We start from the raw sequence: 26,473 nt of genomic DNA on the forward strand, positions 1-26,473 counted from the left end.
ACTGATAGTCAAAGACATTCAAAGACTCCAAAAATATACCATATTTATGAGGTGATAAAACTTGTAAATCAAGAATGTACAGTTGCACATCAGGATATGAGATCATGCTCCAAGTCCTGTCCTTTCTCCACCTGAGTATTTGCATGTCTTCTTTAATAACTGCTATTTGCCTTTTTAGATTAGAGGAAGTATCTATACCTATGTAACTTTTCAATGACTTGTATAAGGTTACCCAAAACTTGGCAGCTTTAAGCAATACAAGTTTATTACCTTTTAGGTCTAGTGGTTAAAAACAAAATATATATCACACTGGGATAAAAATCAAGGCGTCAACAGAGTCATGTTTCTTCTGTAGGAACTAGGGCAGAACTCATTTTCTACCCTTTCTAGCATATCCAGGTCACTTGCATTCCTTGGTCCAGAGCCTCATCCCTTTACTTCCCCATTCATCAGTACAGAATCTTCCTTCCTATCTGACGTCTGGGGTTTTCATTTTCTGTACCTGATCTTAACCCTTTTGCCTCCCCCTTATTAGGATGCTATGATCACACTGAGTCTATTGGGAAAATTCAGTAAAATCTCCCCACATCAAAATACTTAACTTGATCCTTAATCACATATGTGAACTCTTTCGTCATGGAAGAAACATACCAAATGATCCAGAGATTAGAAATTCTTTGTAGTGGTACATTCCCATAATCCCAGAACTTGGGGCAGGGAGGAGCGAGATCAGAAATTCAAGGTCATATTCAGCTACAGCGCTAGCTCAAGACCACCTGGGCTATATGATTTCCTGTCAGAGAGCCAGGGTCGAGGCGGGGGGTAAATATGCAGAGATCAGGATGTCGACATCTCTAGGGTATCAATTTTCTCCTGTCACACAAATTTCCTACAATATTTTTTCTTACCTCTTGAATTAGAATTAGTTTCCCTGGTTCTAGATCCCATAATCATGAGTATGGAACAATATTCCATATTTCTAACATGAGAGTTTTAAGAATTACTTTGAAATTCACTTTCTACTCTTAGTGTTGTTTTCTTAGTAATAAAATTATGTGTTTTGCCTGTGCAGTCAGCCAGGCCTAAATCTGAGCCTATAACTTCTTTGGTTTTCTCTTGTTCAAATTGGGAGAAGCTGCATTGCTGGTAGATTAGGAGACAGAGGGAAAAGCTAGATTCTTGGTCCAAGTGTTTGCTCTTTGGCCTGTTAACAAGAAACCATCCCAGTTTCTCAACTGTAACATAGAAATAATTACAGTATTTACTACATAGACTTACTGTGTTAATTGAATGTACAGAAATGGTTTTAAATAATGATTGGCATGTAATCTATCAAAACTATAAATTATTATTTCCCATGTGTTAAATTATTGTAAAGATTAGCTATGGAGGGGCTGGAGAGATGGCTTAGCAGGTAAGAGCACTGGTTGTTCTTGCAGAGAGCCCAGCACCTACATGGCAGCTAACAACTGTTTATAACTCCAGATCCAGAGGATTCAACAACCTTTTCTGGCCTCTGCAGGCACCACATGCATATAGTACACTTACATACATGCAGATAAACACCCATACACATAGGCTAAAAATAAGTAAATAAAGTTTTAAATTAGAGCTAGTAGATAAATCCACAGTGCAATTCACACAATAAATCAATACATTTATCGTTTAATCTCTCATAACTGTCTGTATTAGACACAAGACTTTGAAAAAGTCAAATGCAGTAGAGAAATGTTGATGTTTCAAAAGAAAAAAATTAGTGAAATGTACTTAATTTTGTTTTAATCATCTGATTCATTTCAAGCTCTTTTCCTCAAACTTTGCATGTCACTGGAATAAAAATAGAAGGGTAACAGTGTGCTAAAGGATAGATTTCATTGACCCCAGTAATGAAATCATCGCAGCAGTAGTTGTCAGATTTTAAATATTTCAAAGTGTTTTCAAACATATTATCTCACAGGACCTTGATGCTAACTCAGTGCCATATCTAGCAATCTGTTGACTGTTTGATCATTCCGATTTACCAGCCCAGTGTCACCCTCCTCATGCCTTGCAGCCCTTTACTTCACGTCGTCTTTAAGTGTTACTCGTTTCCCAGGCAAATTGAGCTATTCCACCCCAATGCTTATAGTAAATAGAATAGAAACTTGTGGAATCATCTTCCTCTCACAAATGAAGCAACGGCAGAGTGGTGTAGCATATCAGCTGTCCCAAGTTCCTCAAATAAGTTTTACTTTTGCAAAACGAACCCTCTGACTTCCTACATTCTGCTGAGCTACATTATGAACAACATGACCGGCAGCCACGTTTGTTGTAATTTTTTAAATATGTGGAAAAAAAACAAGATATCGACCATGTATTACCTTAATCAAGATGCCAAACTATCTAACTTGTTTCTCCAGGCAAGCAGCCCTACCACAGGGACAGCTCCCAGGAGCCAGTCAAAGTTGTCTGTCTGTCCATCTACTCAGGACATCTGCAGGTAAGTCCTGGGCAAATGATCCTATTCTATTTCTTAGAGCAGTGTTTTGTACTTTTGTTTCATGTTCTGAGAATCTGCAGCTCTGCTTCTGTGGACAGTGTGCACTGTATTAAGATTTCCTCTTCAGTTTTTCTTCAGTTAACCTTTATTTGCAAGCTTCTGATCATGCTATCATTTCATCTCTCTCTCTCTCTCTCTCTCTCTCTCTCTCTCTCTCTCTCTCTCTCTCTCTGTTTTCCCATGACTTTGCTCTCCATTCCCATGCCCATCCTTTGCCTGCTGCCTTGTCTAGATCTGCCATCTTGCATGATATGTCAGAAGATGCATTTGAGCACTGCACCCCTGTCATGGTGCTGAGCCCTGCTAGGAAGGAATCGGGTAAGAAAGCAGTAAGGCAGGAGCCTAGGAGAAGGAGAAGGGCCTCTGAGAGACAGGAGCACACAGAGGCACAAACAAAAGGGAGAAGAAATGACTTTCACCTGCAGCTCGCAAGCCCCAGGTGGAGAGAAGTTTATACAGACTCCTCAGATTCATCTTCTACAGATGAGAGCCACTGGATTCAGGCAAAAAGGCAAGCCCAGGTTAAATTCAGGCTGTCTTGAAGAAGGAGAAATAATAATAAGCCGTGTGAAAGCTTGGCTGGGTCTTCTACTCCTAACAGAGTTGAACTTGTTGATCTGGGATCCAAAGGTGAACAGCAGCAAGAGCTGACAGAATGTGAGGGCTGCTCTTTAAACCTTTGCAGAGGAAAAGTCATAAGGTACTGAGACTGCAGTCCTCCCCTGCCAGGGGGTCTTTGAGGTGAAGAGACCCTTGAAGAGCCGTGAGGAGAACAAAGGCAGATACTGCCACGGGGATTCCCAGCCCTTGCATACACTTAGGCCTAAGAAAACAATCAAGGAAAGATGTTCAGAAATGGATTCTAACAGTAAAATACTGGCAACTAGAGACGGTGACAAGTGTGTGGATGCTACAGGGCTCCAGCTGAAGAGCTCTGCTCAGAAGCCTCCTGCCATCTATGACAATGGGTCTGATAATTTTGAAGTGTGCAGGTCAGTAGCTATAGAGAAAGACTTGATGTCACCCAAATCCAGTGCTTTCTCCTGTGAACTAGGTGTGTGTTGCAGACTTCCCTCACCACATGGCATTTATCTATACTGTTATGTGACTGAGTATAAGATGATAAATGAAAAAGAAATGAACATAGGCGTAATGCAAAAGAATCCATGGGTATAAAACTGTATAGACTTGGATTTCTTCTCCTCTTCCTTTTAATTCATGACATTCTGGAAAAGAGATGGGCCATGCCATTGAATGTTGCACATATTCTAGTTAAAACAATGATGGTGACATAAGAGAGCATGTATGAACTGCTCAGTTCGAATTTGCTGAATTAGCAGCAACCTGACAGAAGATATTCAGGGCAGAGGTTCTTTAAGGTCAGAATTTTGCATCAGAAAAATCTCTTCTGCTGTTGACTGTAATTTGTTCTTCAGTTGTCTGACTCAGCAGGGTAACTCAAGACTGAAAGGAGAGGGATACAGGTCATGAGCTTGTTGGTAGGTGTCAGAGTCTTGGGGAAGGGGGAAGGGGACCACTTTCACTTTAACTGATGTTGCTGCTCTGATGATTTTAATGTGTGGCATCTCATAGCAATGAGACTGTTTTCTTCTCTTTGTTTACCCCAAAGCATGTGTTTTTAAAGATAATTTAATGTTGAAAATAATTAGAGGACTATTCATTATCATAGGCATTTTCCTTATGTGGTAAATGGAAACAAAATGATATTTTTATACTGTTTGTATTACCCAGAATAATTTAAATTGTTTGAATGCTGTTTGGCAGTAAGTGAAGATTTTTGTTGCACAACTTTTGGTTATTTGGGTTATTTTTTATGAAAGCTGAAGTTATTTATAAAACCTACTGTGCACAGACTTCATGTGAATCACATGAACTAGAAAATATAGCTCATGTCCCTTTAGACCAGAGCAAGAAGAAGAATTAAGTTCTGGATATGTATAACAGAATGATTTATTCTCTGAAAGTTGTATAAGAAAGTCATGCATAAAATGTGTGTTTATTTAATCATTCAAGCACATGTTATACATTGGGCTTTATTCTGAGCACTAAAATTTTATAGCCCACAGTAATGATAGTCGAAAGAAGAATACAGACACAAAACAAAGTCACAGTACACATTTATAGTCATAATAAGGGATTTAGGAACACAAAACACAGGTGTTTAACTTGTTCTAGGACTCTGAGGGAGGTTCAGACAATAACAGGAATTGATCAAGGAGAAAAGCAGAAGGCCCATGCTGCCTAGGATGCTAGCCATAGGAAGCCAGAAGGAGGGGTGTGTCATGGTAGGAGTATCCAGGGAACTGAGAACCTGCTTCTGTGGCCAGGAAGTGGTAAGTGGAGAGGGTGGTGGAGATTCAGATAGAGAAGTGGAGTGGGCCAAAACATACAAGGTCTTAAAGCATGCTCAGAAATTTAAGTGTTTTCAAGGTAAAGTGAAAGGGGAGGGAATGGCTGAGTGTGAAACATTTCTGAGGCTCAATATGAGGACTTAAGTTCAGAGCCCCAGAAACCACATTTAAAAAACGTCAGGGGCAGCAGCATGCGCTGATAATTTCAGCACTGGAGAAGCCAAGACAGGAGACTCCCTGGAGCTCGTGGCCAGTTAATCTAGGCAGTCAGTAAGCTCCTGGTTCAATGAGAGATCTTGTCTCAAAAACTAAGCTAGAGGGCCAGCAAGCTGGCTCAGTGAGTAAGGGCACTTGCCCTTACCAAGCTTGATGTCCTGAGTTCGATCCTAAAGACCCATGTGGTGGAAGTGGAAAACTGATTCCCCCAAGTTGTCCTCTGACTATCACATGTGTGCCATGGTATACATATGTGCAGTGTACATGCACATACACACATACACACACACACACACATCATGCACACATACAAAGTTAAAACACACAGAAAGTAAAATGGTGTCATTTGATGTATATACGAATATGTTTCTTATTGTGTTTTGAGTAGGATTTCTATGTGTCTGCTGAGAGCACACTACTTCTGATCTAAACTAAGAGAACCCCCTTGCACCCACCTCTTATGATTTCCCAAATCTGCTTCTAATGTTATTAATTAGATATTTCCGGAGAAGCTAGCTTAATGATAATTGAAGAAAAAAGTCTTTTTTGCCATTAAATTAGAGGGGCAGATTCTTCCATCTTACAAGTATGGCTTTGGAAGCTTAGACTTCTGCAAATGAGACTGATGGGTGTCTAGGTAGTATTTCCTACTGTGTGCTATCCTCAAAATAAACAACTATGCAATTGCTGTTGGTAGCATATTACACTAGAGGCTGAAGACTAAAATTCATAAAAGATTTGAATTTCCTATAGCTACTCTATTATCTAAGTGGGAGAAATTGAATGCACAACCAAAAAGCAAAGGTTTGAGACAGTACAGGCTAAGTGTAAATAGAGGAATATCACCGGATTTTAAAGAAAGAAAAAATGCCCAGATCTGGAACAACGCAGCAGTGCCTTACAAAGGGGTAAAAACAGAGCTAAGTAAGGTTTAGATTGACCAAGATGTGTGAATGGAATTCCAGATGCTCAAGTCAGCAAAAATACCACTAAGCCAGGCAGGGATGAGAGACTGACACGGCACATTTAAATTTTGAGAATTTCTGTGGCTAGGCTTGAAGACTCACGTAGACTAATAACAGCAATTGTTAAAGAACTTTGAAGAAAATATGGTATGATTCCAAGCCATGTAACTCTGTTCTCTCAGTCTGTGCTTCCCAATGGTCTCCATGAACCTCTTAAATTCCAGTTATTTGCCTTAAAAGCTAAGGGAAGGCAAGGGGATTGGGTTACCTGTAGTCCATCTTCAGCCAGAAAATGTCTTGATTGGCTTCTTACACACTGGACTTCTACATGATAGTTCCTTAAAGTATAACATAGTCAATACAAAAATAAATGCGGAAAAGCTCTGATAAACAATATAAGCTTAATGAAGAGCCACATAAAGGTCTTCCATGTCCTTGATGATGTGCTGACGAAGGAACCTAGAGTTTGGATGGAAGTACCCGACTGTAAGTAAAGTAGAGGACAGTGTCAAAGAATAGTGGAAGGGAAGAAGAAATGACATGGGGTGTTCCACCAGGTGAATAGGAACTGTCTTATTGGTTAGATTCAGTGAGAATGTAAGACAAAGGAGTTGAAGACCATGCCCAACCCTGGAACACAGGAAGCAGGGAATACTGATGTTGGCAAATGCAAGAAAGGGCAGAGGCCAGTTGACTTGAGAAAGAAAATGTTGGGTTCAATTAGAGGCATCCATTCGTGATTCCAACAACATTCCAGTGTCAGCTGCCCATCAATAATAGTCATGTTCTTGAAACACAGGAGAGTAGTTGGAGCTGGCTACAGGTAATTGTCCATTCATTAGTGAAGTAGATACAATTCAGTATCAGACAGTGACTGCTTGGTGTGACATATTAACATAGAGAAATAGTGATTAAACATAGAAAATTTTCTCAAGGCTACAAAGGATAGAAAATTTGAAAATCATTTTCAGAGAAACAGCAGTGATGCCTGGAGAACAAATTAGGTCTCTACAAGAGAGTCTGTGTGGGAGAAATGCTTCCAGATTGAAAACAGATGCCATGTTCCCCTACATAGGGAGGAAGAGGACCGTGAGAGAAGCAGCAAGTGCCTGTGAATTTGTACTCCTGCCTCAGACATGCAGAGGCAGGACCAGGCTTAGCCACAACCACAAAGAAGAAGCAGCTCCTGAGCCCTTCCTCCTTTTCTGTTCCCGACATTTCATCCTCAACTGGACACTATATCCGCTTTCACATACTGATCACAGCCTTAATCAGAACAAGTGTTGCTATTAGCCAGTTATAACTTGAAAATGAAATCACCATGTTATTATATACATCATTGTGTGTAGTGGGAAGGCCTCTTTATAGAAAAATTGCAACTGAATGAAAGAACATGAATCAGATCATGTTAGTGGCTCATTGAAATTTTTCAGTGGTCTCTATATTACTCTCAGTGGAAAGTGCACAATTTTCAATTTGATTTCAAAGTCCTGGCATGATCTCTGCATGAGCTCTGCCTCTCCAGCTTTGGTACACACCACAGTAACCTCTCTATGCCAGTCTAGTTCCAACTCCCTTAAAGGATCCAGCTCTCTTCTTTTTATGACCTGGATTGACAACGCCTCACCCCTCTGGCCCTCACCAGGCTGATTCCTAGACATTATTTTTCAGCTCAGAAGCCATTTCCTACTAATGCTCAAGCCCCTTAAGCAGTCATTTCTACAGCATAATCTTTTTATTATTTTTATTCATTTTAGAGCTAATGTTTTCTATTAATTTTTCCAGTTTGCATAGAAAATTATGGATTTCTTTAAAACACCTTCATATGTGTAAAACTCTACTTTGCTCCCATTTGCTTCCCCCACTACTCTCCCCATGCTCTTCCATCCCTCTTTGTCGGTCCCCTTCTTCACCCCAAACAGTCCTTCTTCTGCCTTCATCACACGCATGCACACACATGCATTATGCATATGCATCACTAAATCTAGATTCCGCATGTGAGAGAAAAAAACACGGCATATTTTTAAACTGTTAAATGCAAATGTATTAACTGTGTCAGATTTTTTTCACTGACTTATCTAAAGTATCTGGTACAAGATCTTTCAGATAATATATGCACAACTCTGTTTTTGAACAAATTTAAGGAAAATGCAGTTTTAAAGAGATTGATGATGTGGAAAGTCATAACATCCCATTCTGGGTTATCTCACTTGCTGTAAAATTTGCCTGTAGAGGATTCCCAACTCATGTGATTCTAAAACCTTAACAGGCATCAGCATTGACTAAAGGGTTTGCTAAAATATATGCTACTAACTGTCCCTAAAATTCCCCATACTCTGGTATTGGGCCCATGAATTTATATTCCTGAAATATTCCCAGGTGATATTGATGCTTCTTAGTCAATATCCATGTTTTGAGAACCACCACTCTATGCTACAGGTCTCCCTATGGTTTAGGTAGGAAGAAAAAGGAGGAAAGGGGACCAAAAGACAAGTTTAGGGAGCTACGTTTGAGGTGTTCATACTTTGTGTCACATTTCTTTGAATGCTGACAGAAAGCATAACTAGTTACTTTCCTCTTCTTCAGCATATGTCAGTGCTGTGTTGATTTTCTCACTAAAACCATAACTGACAGAATCAAGTCTTTACCAGAAGTCCAGTTGTCACAGTTGGGCTGTTGCTTCCATTCAAACCCACTTCCTCAACCCAACTAGCACCATTTCATTCTGTGAGCCCACATATTTCCTGAATCCTGTTTTTGGCTCTTGTTTCAACTACATTGGATGTGTCCATTCTGGCCACAAGACATGTCAATTCATTCTCCAGAAACTTTCTGATCTTTTCCATCCTTCTTCATCCCCCTGATCCTTCCTGATCCTTGTCTACAATTTTTTCTATCCTCCCTTCTATATCCATACATCAATCCATTGTGTGTTTTCTCTATCTTGTTTTTTCTTTTCGTAATACTGGGGATCAAACTCAGGGACCTACACAAACTAGGCAACCTATACCTGCATTTTTATCAGAATGCTTTTACCAGGTTACAACTGATAAAAACTCATTTCAAACAAATGTAAGGAAGAAAGGATTATTAAACTGACCATGATAACAGATTCTTGTAATACCAACACTCAGTAGGCCAACGCAGAATGATCATGAGTTTGATGACAGTCTAGGATACATAGAAAAGCCCTGTCTCAAAAATCGAGAGAAAGAAAATGATGTGTTAACTATAGAAATAGGAAGTCCAGGTACACAGATAGCTTCAGAGATTCAGATACCCAAGCAATGTGGTTGTCTCGCCTGCCTTGCCTGTGTGTTGTCATTTTCTCTATCTATAGACAAGTTTCCTCTAAGTAGAAAAGAAAGAAGTAATGTGGACAGCAGTAGCTTTAGGCTTGGGTTTGATCAGCAGTGGCTTGAAAGAGAAAGAAAATGTTCCCTCCAAGTTTTTGGAAATAAAATCCCACGGAAGGAGTGTAATTATCCTTCCCTAAGTGAAACTTAACGAGCTAGTCACACCAGGGGCATGCGGGGCACAGTCCTTGAGTAGGAAGAACAAACTAGAATGAAGCTGCCAGCAGCTACTCCAGAATCTTATGACTTGGGAAACGGATATATATACAGCATCAGTACCAGAAGTGAAAAGAATTCAGGTCAAGAAGAAAGAAAAACAAAACAACATGAATAGGAAAGGTAGTGCGGAATTACACTATCATTAAATGCAGTTCCTTATCTCTTGTCTTCTCCAAAAGCTCATACTTAGAAATAATTTGATTTTCACTTTATTTATCCAGCTCGCTGAAGCTTTTCCAAGCTCCTATGGCCCACAATGATCCTTTCTTTCCGGTAGTTTCCTATAGGGAATATCATATACCTAATACATAATTATCCTAAATGTACATATATTTATTCTTTTTTTTCCTGTATTCTTTGAAGATAGAACATTTCTTACTTCTGTTCTGTGCCCTCTGCAATACTTACAACAATTCTTGAATTGCTCAAACAGAACTTTTGAAATAACTTTCATAATCAGCAAGTGCTGAGAGAGAGAAAGAGAGAGAGAGAGACGTGGGAACAGTGGGAGCTGGGTGGTATGCTAAATAATGAGTCAGAACTACCGAAAGCCTCTGTGGTTTCTTTAGAAAAGGAAGATCCCAATGGTAGTGCAAATGATACGAAAAGACTATTTTTCAAGTGCAAAAAGATCATACTTTTTGACAAAACCATTTGGAAGATTCACCTAGATAAGTTTTGAGTAATAGCCCTGAGATCCTAAGAGAATGGTCTTTTAAATGGACTTCCTTGCCTATTCATAAAATGTACATATTCACCTATTCATTTATTTATGTATTGAGCAATTATTTATTGAGGATTTGATTTGTGTCAAGGCGATGTTCTGGAAGCTAGAAGTGAAATAGAAAAGACAAAACGTTCTGATCCTTCATCAACATTTAGTCAGTAAGACAAATATCTTGAAACAGATCTGAGAGTGCTGACGCATGCCTACAATCCCAGCTCCTTGGACATGTAGGGAGAAAGATCAGGAGTTCAAGGTCAATAGCTTGACCTCTAGGTAGCTGAGTTAGATCGCTTGTTTGAGGGCAGCCTAAACTGCATGAAACCCTGACTCAAAAAAAAAAAAAAATCTGCAAACAAAGCTAAAAAATGCGTTGCATCTAGTAAAACAAAGCAAGTTTACAATTTTTTTTTTAACTGAGGAAGAAATAACTACAGAGAAATCCAAATGAGAAGTAGGAGTAAGTCAGCAACAATGGGATAAGCCACTTCATCAACAGGATAGACATGATTGAGCACCCACAGATGAGAACAAGGTTGTAGAAAAGGATGGCCCAGCAGACATTGGTAGACAGGATGGCCCAATTATAAAGGACCTATTGACAATAATTAGGATGATGCACTTCCTTCTAGCATCAAGGGAAAAGAAGTTTCTATGGACTTCTGAGCTTCTAAAACAGGAAAGCAACCAGAATTCCACAGCTATTGCCTAGACAACAGGGGAGGCTGGCTGTGAGAGTTATAAGAGGAGTTTGGATTTCTTTAAAGTATTTTTATAATAAGTCAAGTAAGAATCAATGATAACTTACACATGTGTATGTTCTTAAGTTTCTAACTTAGAAAACTAGGTAGGTTATACTACCAAATGCTATTGAGAAAAGACTTATTGAACAGCAGATAGAAAAGAGGAAGATCAGTTCAAATTGAGACATAATGGCCCCAGGACAAATATCATAGGGGGTATTTAGGAGGCATGTGTATAGACAGGGCAGGAGTTCCAAAACACTGTCTCCACTTTAGATGAAGAGAAACAAGTCTTGAGACTATTAGAGGTGATCCTGGGATTCTCCCATGGAAAACTCAAAGGCTGAGAAGATGAAGGAATGAAGAACCCCACAAAGTTGCAAGATTTGGTACTTCAAGCCAAGGGTATGAAGCCAATGGGGAGAGAAGCAAATTGGCCATGAAAACCTGAGTTTCATAAGGAAAAAGTTTAATATGTGGAGACTCATGAATTTGGGAACTTCTTTTATCTTGCTTTAGATTTGGAGGACCCTTGAGAAAGAAAGAACAGCTGAAGATTCAGAAAAATAGGCAGATCAGTTCTTTACTCAGAACACACAAAGACTATCACAGCATTGGCTTATTAGATGGCTGAACCAGTAAAGGCACTTGTAGCCAAGCCTGACCAGTTCAACCTCCAGGACTCAAATGGTAGAAGGAGAGAACCAACTCACCAAGTTGTGCTCTAACCTTTACACACGAGCTATGGCACATATGTACCAACTCTCTCTTTCTCTCTCTCCCTCCCACTCTCATAAATAAAATGTAATTTTAAAAATTAAAAATAAGTGATTAATTTAAAAAGTAAAACACATGATCCAAGTAGGAGGATTGGCCAATATAAGGAAAATAGATATATTTTTCTTTGCATCTGAAGTAAAAGAAGAAATGATAGTTATGGATGCATATGAATCTATAGTTTGAATTTTTTTGTTTAATGGCCTTCTAAGGTCACCAACTCAGATTAAGGACATTGATTACAGGATCAAACACTGAGTAGAATTTTAATTTCATACAGGAAACGGAAACAGACAAATTTTCATTGGAACATACTGATGATAAGAAAGTAGTCATTGTTTCTCTCTACTTCACATTTAAATGAGCACTGTCCCAGTTTCCTTTCCTGCTGCTGAAATGAAATACCCTGACACATGCAACTTTAGAGGGAGAAAGTATTTCTTTATCTCACAATTCCAGGTCATGGTGGTCCATCATTGCAGAGAACGCCAAGCAGGAACTTGGAGCAGTCAGTCACAGTCAGTCACATCCAGAGTCAAGAGCAGAGAAAGGATAACTGCATGCACACTTACGGTGCAGCTCTGTTTCTCTGCTCTTATACAACTCAGGACTCAACTCCAGGGAATAGTGCCATTCATATGTAGACTGGATCGTCCCATATCAATTAATATAATTAAGGCAATCCCCCAGAGACATGGCCACAGGCCAACCCGAAGACAATCCCTTGGGAGGTTCTCTTCTACATTGTGTCAGGTTGATAATTTTAAACTAACCATCACTGGTATCCTGCTTAGTTTTGCAAAGTGTAGCAAGGCTGAGCATAGTAAGATAGATGATAGACAAACATTGTTAAAATACCTTCTAGGTTCCTAACTGTAAGTATGCAGACAGCAGACTATATGAAGAATAATTTGCCTCTGCAATGTATCATTCAAAACCCAGAACAGATGGAGGAGGAGCTCATGAAATCGCACCCTTAGCTGAGAGACATTGACAATCGATGGCTGCTGAGGGAGGGAGAGTGAGTTTTCTTCAGAGATGAAGCTCTGAAATGCTACGCATGTAGCATTAAAAGGAAAAGTGGTGGGAAGGATGGGGGATGAATTGGAGGGGAAGGGATGAGGAGTAGATAGGATCAAAATACATATGCGTATATGAAATTCTCTAACCACCAAAATATATAGTCAAGGAAGGCTGCTGAGCATGAGCCTAAGGAAGTAGCATCATGAAATTTACCTCTCCTGCTGACAACAGTTTTATGTATGCATGCTTAGGTACAGTAAAAATATAAAAGCCAAGGCAAATATACATCATAAATAAGATTCTTAAAGATAGCATTTCAATGATTAGTTTCACACTAACTATTTATTTAGATAAAATATAAACTTTTTACCTTAGTTTTCTAAACAATTATTAGTCACTTGGAAGCTATGATGACAGGTTCTCCCATTACCTGGGTCACCCCAGCTATCTACTCAGTGAAGACCATTGGAACATCAGTACATATTACACTCTACACTTCCTTAGACATACTATTTCCTGCGGTGGCCATTGTTTTTCTTTCTTAGTCTCCATTCCTGAGGTGGTTCTTTCAGTCTGATTCCTTGTGGTTCTCACCCATTGGTTCTAGGCTTATGTTCACCTAGCGATGGGCTTTTTTCAGTTTTTTTTTTTTTTTTTTTTTCGCTTATTCTATTCTTTCTCCCAACTACTTTTTCAGGGCAGAGATGAAACTGATGACATATTTTCAAAGATAAACTGTTCTGTCCTGAATATTCAAATTAGAGAGGCTACCCTTAGTGACTAAATAGGAAGTATTTGTTTTTAAGAGGCAACAGGCACCTCAGAAAGTTCAGAAGTTCATTAAGCTGAGTCTTGTAGGAATTAAGCGTTATCTTTAGTCTGGGTCATGGAAATAGCAGCTAAAGGAGGCTTGGAGGCCCATGCCTGTAAACCCAGCAGAAAGTACAAGAAGCAAGTAGATCAAGAAAACAAGGCCACCTGGCAAGGTGGGGCACACCTTTAATCTAAGCACTCTGTGAGATGGAGGTCACCCTGGTCTACATAGCAAGTTCCAGGCCAACTGAGGCTACAGCTTATCTCAAAAAGACCAAAAAGAAGGGAAAAAAAAAGAAGGCAAGGCCAACCTCAGCTACATGGAGCATTCTAGGCCAACCTGAGCTATATGAGACTTGTTTCAAAAAGCAAACAAAAGAGCAGCTGAGTTGGTAGAATTACAGATGTGAACTGTGTTGATAACCTGCCAGGGGCACAACCCAGTGCTTAGGAGAGTGCTCAGAAGAATCAGAAAGTCTTGTTTTCAACTTTCTCCACCTAGAGTAGTTAGATTTCAGGAAAGTTAATTGGTCCTCTCTTTGCTTATGTAATCACAGCGAGAGAAAATGGGCTACACATTGCCAGTGAGTGCATGCTAGCGTTCCCAGCACAGGACACTACAGAACTCATCTACCCTTGGGTTAAATGATCGTATCCATTGCCATCACCAGTTTAAAAATTCAGATACACACCATAGTTTTTCATTTCGCAAAAAGGATGTGTTCATCAAAGGGAAAAATGATGTCACGTTTTAATGTTATAAATGTTTAATATTCTTTAGCACAGTCTTTGGCATTTATCAAAGTAATTTTGTTGTGAAGGAATAAAAACAATGAAGATAGACACAAATATGATATAAAAATAAATCAAAAGGATTGTAGAAAATGACAATTTGTATATTTATATGTTTAAAGATATGCCTTGTTATTTTACGTAATTTTTTATTCTTTGAGAATGTCATACATGTATACAAAGAAATATGATCATATCATTTCTCCTTTAATACATCTCTCTCCCAACTTTATGTTCTCCTCTCTCTCACTCCTCTTCCTCCTTCTCCTCCTCCTCCTCCTCCTCCTTCTTCTTCTTCCTCTCTCTCTCTCTCTCTCTCCCTCCCTCTAATACTAATTACTACTTTTAATTGATTGGGTGGGTATGGAGTATCTGTAGGGCCCACATGCCCTGTTCTCAGTACATTTTTTTCCTAATTGCTCACAGTTTGAGAGATAATCTTCCCAGGAGTGAAATGACAGTGTCATCAATAATTCTGATTGTATCTCTACTGGTAAATTATTTTATATGACCAAAACATCAGACATTGCTTAATTGCTTTCTATTCTGGCTAAAATGTGTCCTTCTGAATTCTGGAAATCTCATGCATTCTGCAGGCCAGCTGTTTAAATTGTGCATTTAGATAGCCACGAAGGGGCCTGACCACCCGCCCCTATGGATCCGTTGTTAAGAGCACTGGCTGCTCTTGTAGAGGACCCAGGTTCAATTCCTAGAACCCACATAGCAGCTAACATTTGCATTTAACTCCAGTTTCGGGAATCCAGTGCTCTCTTCTGACCTCCACAGACAATGTACGACATTGTGCGTGCACTTACATACTTGCAGGCAATACACTCATGCACATAAAATAATAAAAATGCAAAGCAAAATATTTTAGAAAGACACAAAGAAAAATGGACATTCAACTGTTTCCATATGGAAATAGATTTTAATATCAATGGGGAATTTTATAATCTCAGAAAGTTTTAGGCAAAAATAGGTATATGATGCTTTCTTAGAAATGTAAGTCAGCACTCACCAAGTATAAGACTTTATACTGGACAATATTTATATTTTTGTACCAAAATGAAAAACATTTAAGAGGAAAATTTATTACATAGAGTTTATTCATTTCTTAATTTGAGAACAATATATATTCAAGAGTATAGCTATTTTGAAATATATGGTTCCTTCAGTGAATTTATATCTACTTGGCAATATGAAATTTCTTCTCTCTCAAACTTAAAACAGAAGAGCCACAGTCTCACACAAATTCATTTTACAAGTTATTGCGTGCGTTGCATTTAGACACCCTATATATTAACGCAAACAGAGTAAACACTCTGTGTATAAGTTGACGAATGCTAGAGACAGTACTATGGCTACAGAATCATTTGTATCTGTGATTTGATTAGTACCGTGAACATTTCCTCTATTTCTAATTAGCACATTTAGGTTTTTATCTTCCTTAAAACAACTGTAGAATAGTTACATTCACTTCAAGTCTTCTGCAATCATCCTCAGACTCAGGTAAATTTAAATACTACTATTAATTTACCCAGAAATTGAAATGGCTCTTCAGTAGTCTCAGTTCACTTGCACAGTCTTTAACAGCCCAGGGTTCTCCTTCATCCCTCGTACAGATGCAGGGAGCATCCAGGAATGCCTTAGTTCCCCTTGACTCTCTTCTAGGTGTGCATGGAGCTGAAGATACCACAATACACTTGCCCCACTGTTTTTAGATAGAGTTTAGTTAAGACTTTCTACCAATAACTTTCTTCCTCACAGAAATAGATTTCGTGTGTGTGTTTTGATGGTGGGGACAGAATTCAGGGCCTTGCTCATGTTGAGTAATGCTCTATCGCTGAGCCGCACTCCCATGCCCTTGGAATGAGATTATATTTGAGACACTATACTAAGAATTTTCTTCTTTCCCTTAAGCTTACCCAACAAGTGATAGCCAAAGCTTCTCTATGTTCTGCCTAACATTTATTACTCCATTTTTTTCATGGCCTTTCTGATCCTTGCCTTAAGAAATTGTGCTATCATTATTTTGGAAATTCTCCATTAAGTTAAGAGCTCTAAACTAAAGAGGTGCCATATTCTAATATGACAGTGGAGAAAACAGAAGAGAAATAAAGAATGAAAAAAGCAGTGAAGCATAGGCCACATACACCGTCAAGCAATTCCATGCATCCTGCTTCTAGTCAGTGTTCTAAAGCCTCATGGTCCCCAGCTGGAGCTAGGAAGGACCCGATAGCATCTCACCCACACATTCCCAGTCTGAACTGCATATTAAACTCACCTAGGATGTTTAAAGGAAAGTTGTATATGTTCCAGATCCATCTAGAGATGAGTTTTCGCATGTGCATTTTTTGATGTGTATGTGTACCATGTACATGCCTGTTATTCTTCAGAGATGAGAAGAGGGTGTCAGATCTCCTGGAATTGGAGTGGCAGATGGCTGTGAGCCACCATGTGGGTGCTAGGAGATGAATTCAGGTCCTCTGCAAGAGCAGTAAGTGCTCTGAACCACTGAGCCATCTCTCCAGCCTCAGCAAGTATGCATTTTATAAAACACCCTAGATGATGTTAATATGTAGGGAGGACATAGAACCACTGATATTTAATCCAAACTCAGGGGAACGAACTGAGACTCAAAGGACATATACAAATACACATAGTATAAATGTAGATGTATAGCTAATAGAAATATAGATAATCCTAAACCTAACCTTAACCCTTACTGTAACCCTCTAACCTTAACCACATATACATGAAAAGAAGAAGGGACAGAGAGAGAAATTACAAAAATATCTTTGCTCAGGGGCTTCTCTTGGCAGCCCTTGTGTGATGTGAAAACAAAAGAATGGAACCTGAGAGTGAGCAGTGTGTGAAAATTATTTCTTCTTCACTCCTAAAGCCATCTAAAATTTAGGACAGTGGTTTGCAAAATGGGAAGTTTTATTGTGAGGATAGAAAACACAGGTACTTTCAACACTTTTCATCTTGGATTAAACTTCAAAGTCTACATGAAATTGGTACAGAGTATTACAATTCGCTGTTAAATGAAACTTTAAGGAACAGAAGTCTTAAATCAAAAGATAGTCACTGTACCAGTTGTATATGCCATCACTGAACACCAACCTAAGACTATTGAATCAGCAACTCTGGGAATTGGATCCAGCCATCTGGGTTTTAACTAGTCCTCTTTGTGAGTCTGTATGCTAAAATTTGAGAATCACTGAGTCAAGTAGAGTACAGATAAGAAACCAAGCAATTATAATAGCCTGTTCACCCTGCAATGTGCTATATACAGGGTTCTTGAGAGTATAAGGGAAAAGGGGACTATATCCATCTGTGCAGGAGGGACAGAAAAACACAAAATAAAGGATATGGCATGTTTGATTTTTTTGCTTTTTCATTTCATTCTTAGAAAATTATTTTACAGACTATATGTATGCTTATTTAAGTACACACACACAAGAATAAAATATGAACTTGAGTAAATAAAAACATAAAAATATGAGCATAAAAATACTCAGTCCACAAAATTACATATACAGATGTGTCTTACAAGTTTAATTTTTGTAAACATAATGACCAAAGCAAAGAAAGAAATAAAGATCACAGAATCAGAAGAAACAGCACTTTTCCTAGGAATGAGGATGGACTCAGCAAAATTTCTTCCATGGAACCTCAAAATTAGAGCAGTTTCAAATAGTGAATAAACAGCGTTGGCTAGCTGCATTTGGCAAAGAAGTGATCCACTGGCTGGCAGTCATTGGCTAGCAGAGGAAGGGTGATGGTGTTGTCATTACAATGTAGAGTTACATCAGAAGTACTAGGAAGGATAGCTTCTCCAACTCCAAAGTCATAAGACAGTCAATAATTTGGGGGGAATTAGTCAAAGAAGCAATTGTTTGTATCCACTGGAAGCTTGCACATTTTCCTAAGGGTTAGCTCAAGATCAATCCTTTCTTGTGTAATTGTTTAGTTTTCCACGATGGGAAAAAACATGTGATCTTACAAGAACAAATTTTTAAGTTATATCACATTGGGTGCCATTTTTCCCTTGCCCATTTTAATTTTAGTCTTAAAATATGCCACTGCAAGATCTTATTGGCTTTTGTAAGAAATACAAAGATGTGACATGAAAGCCATGACTTATGTATTTTTATCTTTATGTATGCAAGATATATTATATGCAACATAGTGTTATTTGTAAAGAAGAGTGAAAGTTAAGGTTAAGGAAGAGCCTTAGAAGAAAAAGGGAAAATGGAATTTGTCTTTATCATCACATCTGCCTTGCCAAAGTCTGAGCTAGTGTGACCAAGTGCAACCCTAGTGGTTGCCACCCACTAGGGGCAGTTGTCCTGATTTCACGCTGATCCTACAGCCTTATCTTCCAACATGTCTGGAGAGACTGTTGATCCCAAATTCTACTTTGTGAAAAATAAGGCTTACGACTATGTCTAACTTTTGTAACCTCTTCATGGCTGGGGCAGTGGTGAGCTAAGAAGCAGATTAATGGCCCACATATCACACACAGTGTAACATTGCCCACATTGCCCACAGATGCACTGGGACAATGCAGACAGAGCCTTCAGCCCCATTTATACAGGATTCCCTTACTTTTTGTCAAATGCCATTATGGAACAAAACAGGTTAACTAGTAAATACTACACATATTGGGGTCAGTAATATAATGTGACTATCGATTATGGGTTGAAATACATATGTATGTTTATATGTACATATAAGACTATATATTTATATGTACATATAAGATTATATATTTAACATGTACATACAAATATAAACACATGTTTATAAATATATAGACATAAATATATAATCTTTTATAATAGTTACAACTGTGGTATTAAAGCTAACTCAAAATTCCTTAGGTGTGTATGAAATTAAACTAAATACATTAACAGCTTGTATTCACTACTTATTATTTTAGATAGCATTCACATAAAAGATGTTGCTAACATAATTTAAATATGAAAGCAGATTTGGGGACTGAAGGGATGGCTCAGCAGGTCTCATGTGGGAACCCATGTGGGAATCTCACAATCACTTATCACTACAGTTCCAGAGGATCTAACGCTGTTTTCTGACCTCAGTGGACACTTGCACAAATGTACACATAACCAAATACATACATACATACATACACACATACACAGAGATAATTAAAAATAAAATTAAAAAATTAATCCTTTAGAGCAGATTTTAATATTAACTGTAAAGAGGTTTCTAAGTTTTATTTAAGTGTGTCTCATTCTTTGTTTTAAAAAACTGATCTATTCTATATTGTGCAGCATACTCAGTGTAATGCCCACAGGAGATAAAGTATGATAGTTATAATAGTAATAATCTGTATTTACTATTTTTCCCTTTTATACTTTGTGAAGGAAAAAAACAACAGAAAATGTCTTCCTTTTCTTAGATTACACATCCAAATACATAATACATATTTTCACTTTTTATTGTTTTCATCTTTAAGTAAAGGCAGTGGCTTGAGGGACATTATAGGACTGAAAAGACAGCAGGGAACCATACCATGATTGCATCTGTTATACATAATTACTGCAATTCATTGATGCTGGATGTGGAGGAAGATACCAAGTTATCATTTATAGGTTTCATAGTGAAAAAGTCTGGACAGAATGAAGGTTTAAAGAATGAAAAATGAAGGCTGAGCATTTCATAAAAGCCAATGGACAGGGTGACTGTTGAGCGTTACTCAAATCCCAAATCCCTGTGGCTGTAAACACTAGTGGTGGAGTTGAAGATAACCCTCCCAGCAAGCATACAGGAAGCCAGTTTCATCTTCTGAGACACTGCAGCAGATTCTCACATATCTAAAAAGGAACGTCTGAATGCACGCGCTTACCCAGAATATAGATGTCTGTCATAGCTGACACGGGATGTGCTTGTGCTACTAAATGCAGATAATATAAGGTATTTCTGGCATCAGTCTGTGGAGGGAATGTGGGACCAGCTCTTCTAGACAGTCTTCTGTCCTTCCCATTATGAAGTACATTGAAGGCTGGAAAAGAAATTCTCATGAAGAGTATTATTAATACTTGCAAGTTTGTATGGCTATTAAAATACAATAGTAGTACATGGAAATCTTGCTACCAGTTGCCATGTTAAAAGAGTTGTTTCTGGGCTGGAAAGATGCCTCAGCAGTTAAGAGCACTGAGTGTTCTTGCAGAGGACCCAGGTTCAAATCCCAGTGCCCACCAGCAGCTAACAGCTCTTTGTAACTACAGGTTCAGGGGATCCAATACCCTCTTCTGACCTCCACAAACATTGCACTACACGGGTACACTTACATACATGCAGGCATAACACTCATACACATAAAATAAATAAAAATAATAAATAAATAAATAAATAAATAAATAAATAAATAAAAATTTTAAAGTTGTTCCTGAATGATGGGAACAGACAGTTCAGCAATTATGTACAATTGTACACAGATACATAAACCTACCAAAGTTATTCATGAATTTATTAACTTGCTTAAGAATGGATGAAAAGAGGGGGCTGGAGAGATGGCTTAGTGGTTGGGAGTCCTGGCTGCTCTTGCAGAGGACCCAGGTTCAAATCCCAGCACCCACATGGCAGCTGACAGCTGTGTGTGGCTCTGATTCCAGGGGCTCCAGCACCCTCTTCTGACCTCTGCGGTCACTGTGCAACACAGGTGCACTTACATGCGTGCAGGCAATACATTCATACACATGAAATAAAAATAATAAGTTAAAAGAATGGGTGAAAAGAACACAAAACAGAATCTTGATTTTCTTAATCTTTGCACTATTTATTTAATATTTATTGATTATTATAGTCATCATTTTGGTTTTTGTAAGGAAAATAAAATGTAGAGAAAATTTAATTAGAATTAAATCACTATTTTGTTTTTAAAAAATTTTAAGCCCAGGCCCTCTGGAAGAGTAGCCAGTGCTCTTAACCATTGAGCCAACTCTTAACTGTTGAGCCACTGTTCTAATCCCTGAATAAACAGGTTTTTGTGATTTTATACTCTGTTCTATTTGAAGTACAAATCATAGGGATAGTTAAATGATATTAGAAGCATTCTGGTTTCTACACATATTAGGAAACTGTGAATTAGAAAGACAAATGAAGAAACCTTGTTATTAATTTTGTATTTGTAATTTCTACTATCATTTGGGAAATTATCTTTCAAATAATATTCTGAGAAATTCTGAAACTCTGCTGTAGGTGCCTGTCCCACACAGTGTCCCTGATTTAAAAATCAGATTACAAGCAGATTGCTTTTAAGTGGTAACTGCAGTGACAGTGTTCAGAGCCCTGCACACAGGTAAACCTTGAGCACTTGTCCTGGAAAGCTTTAATTAAAACAGGAAATCAACTTGACTCCATTCTTCCACAGATGAAGCCCCTCACCCGTTGACCCAAAGTAATCACTTTCACCATGTCATTGTCCATTCTCGTGCTATTATGCTACTTTTTACCCACACTGCTATTGACTTTGACTCACATAATATCTTTGTCTTTTTATTTCTAATCTTTCTAAGCTAGCATACCAGGTTAATCTGATAATTTTGCCAGTCTTTCTAAACAGAGATGTTATTTTTTTAACTTTTTTATTAAGTTATGTTACAGCATTTATTGTTAACTGGCTATAGGCACAATGTTGTACAGAGGATTTCTAGAGCTGAACCATTTACATAATGAAAACTGTTCTTATTAAGCAACAACTCCTAATCACCCTCTCTAAGTCCTGACAACCATGATTCCATGCCCTGCCTTTGAATCTCAAATGTGTCATATTCCTCATGTCAATGCCACCATGCAATATTTGTTCTACTGGTTTATTTCATTTAGCATAATTTCCTCAAAATTCATCAAAAGGACATTTGATCCTGTAACAAATGGAATTCCCTCCCTTTCTTAAAGGTGAAAAATATTTTGCTGTACATATTTATTCCGTGCTTTCTTTATTCATAAGCACATTAAGGTTGTTTCTGCATCCTGGCTATTGTAAATAAGGCTTCAATGAGCATGGAAGTTCAAATATCTTTTGAGGAGGAGAAGAAATGGCTCAGTTGGTAAAGTACTCACTTTAGCATGAGGAAGTGAATTTGATCCCTGGAATCTACATTAAAAAATGGTGTAGTAGCCCATGCTTGTAATCCCAGGCTGATTACAGGATTGATTTGAGGCTTTTTGGCAACCTACCCTAGCCTGCTTGATGAGCTCCAGGCCAATGAGAGGCCTTGTCTGAAAAAAAGAAAAACTAAGGGGAGTGGCACGTGAGTAACAACACCTGCGGTTGACTTTTGGCCTCTCCATGCATAAGCACACATATGCAGGTTAACACACACACAGTATCTCTCTGAAGTTCTAATTCTTTTCAATCATTACTCGGAAGTAGGAAAGGTGGTCCATATAATAATTCTGATTCCAGTTTTGTTAGTGACCTCTTCACTGTTTCCAGCAGGAGCTGTACCATTGTTGCATTCCGAACAGTGTGCAAGCATGCCAAGTTCTCTATGAGTTCTTCTGGAAAATTAACATCCACTCTAATTGCTCTGGGAGGATTCCTTCCTCTGGTGTTGATTTGCATTTCTCTGATGACTAGTGCCATTGAGCACCTTCTTGTATACCTGTTGCCCTCTTAAATATCTTCATGGGAGAAATGTCTACTTAAACCCATCTTTAAATGTCACCTTAATGTCTGTTTTACTAATAAACATTAATTATGCATAATAATGGGATTCATTGAGAAATTTCCATACATGTCAATAATATATATTTTGATCATGTTCGCTCCTCATTACTCTGTTGTCGGGTTCCCACTCTGCTGACCCCCTTCTTTCTAACTGTTCTGCTGTATTCATTCCTTATGACCCAGTGAGTTTAATTAGTGTTATTTACAGCAGCAAGAATATGGGCTATTTACAGGAGCATGAGCAACTTACCCAGTGCCTAAACCACTGAAGAAAATGTTTCTCCTTCACCAACTAGCAATGAACTGTCTACAGATCTCCTCAGGGAAGGGTGAGAGCTCATGAGTCCCACCCCACCTCTAAGACAGGGTGTTAACAGGCCCATCTTGTGCAAATCACAGCTGCTGTGAATTACTGAGCGCAAGTGAAAAGCCATACCCAGAAGACAGCATTCCACAACACTCTAGCTCTTTCATTCTTTCCATCCCATCTTCTCTTTGTTGAGCCTTGGGGTGGGGGGTGGATATTTGTGTCCCATTTTAGTGCTGAGCACTCAACAGTCACTTTTTGTCTATAGTCTGACCAGTTCTGAGTATTTGTAAACACCATATACTGTGAAATGAAGCCTCTTTGACCAAAGCTGAAAGTCCTAATCTATGGACATAAACATAAATATCTGATGACTACAACATGTTCATTTAGCAACACAACAATGGGGAAGTTTCCCACTAGGGCCTACAGAGTACCCAGTCACAGGCTTTGGACCAGGTTTACAGTACATGATGTGAATCCCTTCATGTGCAACAAGGCTCAAATACAATCAGGAAGTGGTTGGTTACCTAATTATAATCAATAACAGCACCTTCTAGCACCATGAAGACTAATTCAGCTTATCCAGCTTGATTTCTCTGTGTCCCACAGCCATGTATGTGGTGTCTTCAGCAATAGGGTCCTGCTGGGAGATCATGAGTAATGGTAATAGTCTTTATTGTTTTGGAGCCCTCAGGGACTTCTCTGCTCCACAGTTCATAGGGAATTAGCCCACCCCTGGCACTGGGATTTTCATTTAATAACCTATGGCTTCTGGGGGCAGCATTATTCAGAGTATAGATTTTACAGATTTAGAGTACATCTGTTCAAACTCTTTTATTTTTAAATACCTTACAATTAACAGGTTTCCTTGTGGCTTTTTCAGATGCTTTCCTTGGTTGACTCCCCGATTCCCTTGTCCCCAGCTCCCTGTCTTCATCCCTCTTAAACCTTTCCAAACCCAGGATTCTCCCTCCCACTCTCCTATTACATGCATTTGACTGTAGTCCCTGCCCAAACCTCTTTTGTCTTCCTTTCATGAGCCCCTTTCTAGTTTTCTGATCTCCACGTGATCTTCATTTGTTAATGGAATTCTTCAATATTCCAACTGACTAGAGTTAAAGCTCATGTGTGTGTGGTATGCAGTATGTGGTGTGTGTGTATGTGTGTGTGTGTGTGTGTGTTTGTGTGTGTGTGTGTGTGTGTGTGTATTTTGGCACTGGGTGAAGGCAGTCTATAATCTCACCTATTTTTGCAGCATGAAATTTCATCATGCTCCTATTCACATTTTCATATTTCTTTTGAAATTGTCCACGTACTGTTACTTGACAAGTTGATGGCTGAAAGTTTTAAAATGTCAACGTTTTGTCAAAGCACATGCATGTCTTTGTCAAAGAATTCACGTGCAGAGGAGGATTCCTAAATCAAAGCAGTTTTGGTTAGCTACAAATAAAATGCTTGCTTTGTCGATGATCCATGCAATGTGAAACTCCCTTTGATGTCATGCTCAGCCAGGTAAGATTAATCAATGGACAAAATTGGAAGAAACCATGGTTGAATGTGAGTTTATATGAATTTTGACACTTAGCAATAGCAAAGAAATTTATAAAATCAATTCAAATTCAGAATATCTGTCATAGGCAGTAAATAAGAAGATGACTGAAAACTTAGTAACTTTTCTGATAGCTGTGGTTATGTAGGTATAAAAGCCGTCTTCTGTATCTGACTACATATATTTCTTGGGTTATATCTAGAATGCAGTAAAGCGAAATGAGTTTATATTATCTTTTTGTTTACTTTTTCACTTCAAGGTACACAAGTAATACAAATTTAGCCTAGGAACACAAAGAGTCCTTGTTTAAAAGTATTTCTAGCTGCGTTTTTTCAATCTTGCAAACAACTCCTAAGAGATCTCCAGAAGACATAAAATGAATTTTTATACCATTTAAAAAACAGAAAATTATGACCTTGGGATACACATTTGATATTATCAATTTACTCTTTCATATGAAAGGATATGGAAAGGTAAAAGCCCTTGAAGAAAACCATTTCCTTTACCTTAGTAGGGAGATATCCCCTGAGTTTAGAAAAGAGATGCTTAATAGAAAAGGGATTATCCTAAAAGGCACATCCCAACATTTGATCTTTCCTTCATGTGGAAGCTGTTTAGGCAGCTATAGCTAATCCTAAACTTAATAAAGATATATTCTCTTGCTACATACACCTGGAACTGGCATTCCTAGGGTGGCATGTGCCCACCTGGGGAGTTCAGAGGCCCAAATACTTCACAAGCCCAAAGAGACTCATAAGAAAATTCTAAAACTAGGGCATGGTGAAAAATGCTTGTAATTCCAGCATTTGGGAGACTGAAGTAGGAGAATTGTGAGTTATTTCTCAGCCTGAGCAATACAGCAAGACCCTGACTCAAGAAAAATTTTAAAAATAAAAGGAAGGCCTATAAAAGAGCCCAGCTCACTGTTACAGTTTGAAACTGAAATGTCTCCCACAGGCTCATATCTAAGCCCTTAGTCCCCAGACTGAGTACTATCTTAAAGGATATGGAGCCTTTAAGAAGTAAAATCTGGGGCTAGAGATATGCTCAGTAGTTAAGAACACTTAATACTCAATCAGACGATCCAAGATGATTTCCCAGCATTAATGTCAGACAACTCACAACCACCTGTAATTCCCAGCTACAAGAAATTCCAGATCCTCTCTGGCCTCTATGGGCACTTGCATACACATGGTAGACACACAGACACACACACACATACACATAAATATAGGTAGATGATAGATAGATAGATAGATAGATAGATAGATGATAGATAGATAGAGATAGATAGCGAGATGGATAGATGATAGATAGATAGATAGATAATAGATAGTTTGATAGATGAGAGTTAGATGGTTG

The 26,473-nt window shown here is 38.4% G+C and overlaps 1 protein-coding gene across 2 annotated transcripts in view; it reads left to right on the forward strand.

Moving 5' to 3' along the window:
• The window catches only part of March1 (membrane associated ring-CH-type finger 1), an 889,338-nt gene that overhangs the window by 794,503 nt on the left and 68,362 nt on the right, over window positions 1-26,473 (forward strand). For both annotated transcript variants that reach the window (XM_008847798.2, XM_008847797.2), the window contains one exon: window positions 2,400-2,479. In XM_008847798.2, coding sequence (XP_008846020.1) covers window positions 2,400-2,479 — 80 coding nt within the window. The remainder of the gene's footprint in view (window positions 1-2,399; window positions 2,480-26,473) is intronic.

Source organism: Nannospalax galili, unplaced genomic scaffold (assembly GCF_000622305.1).
Source record: "Nannospalax galili isolate Female #2095 unplaced genomic scaffold, S.galili_v1.0 scaffold283, whole genome shotgun sequence".
Classification (NCBI taxonomy): Eukaryota; Metazoa; Chordata; class Mammalia; order Rodentia; family Spalacidae; genus Nannospalax; species Nannospalax galili.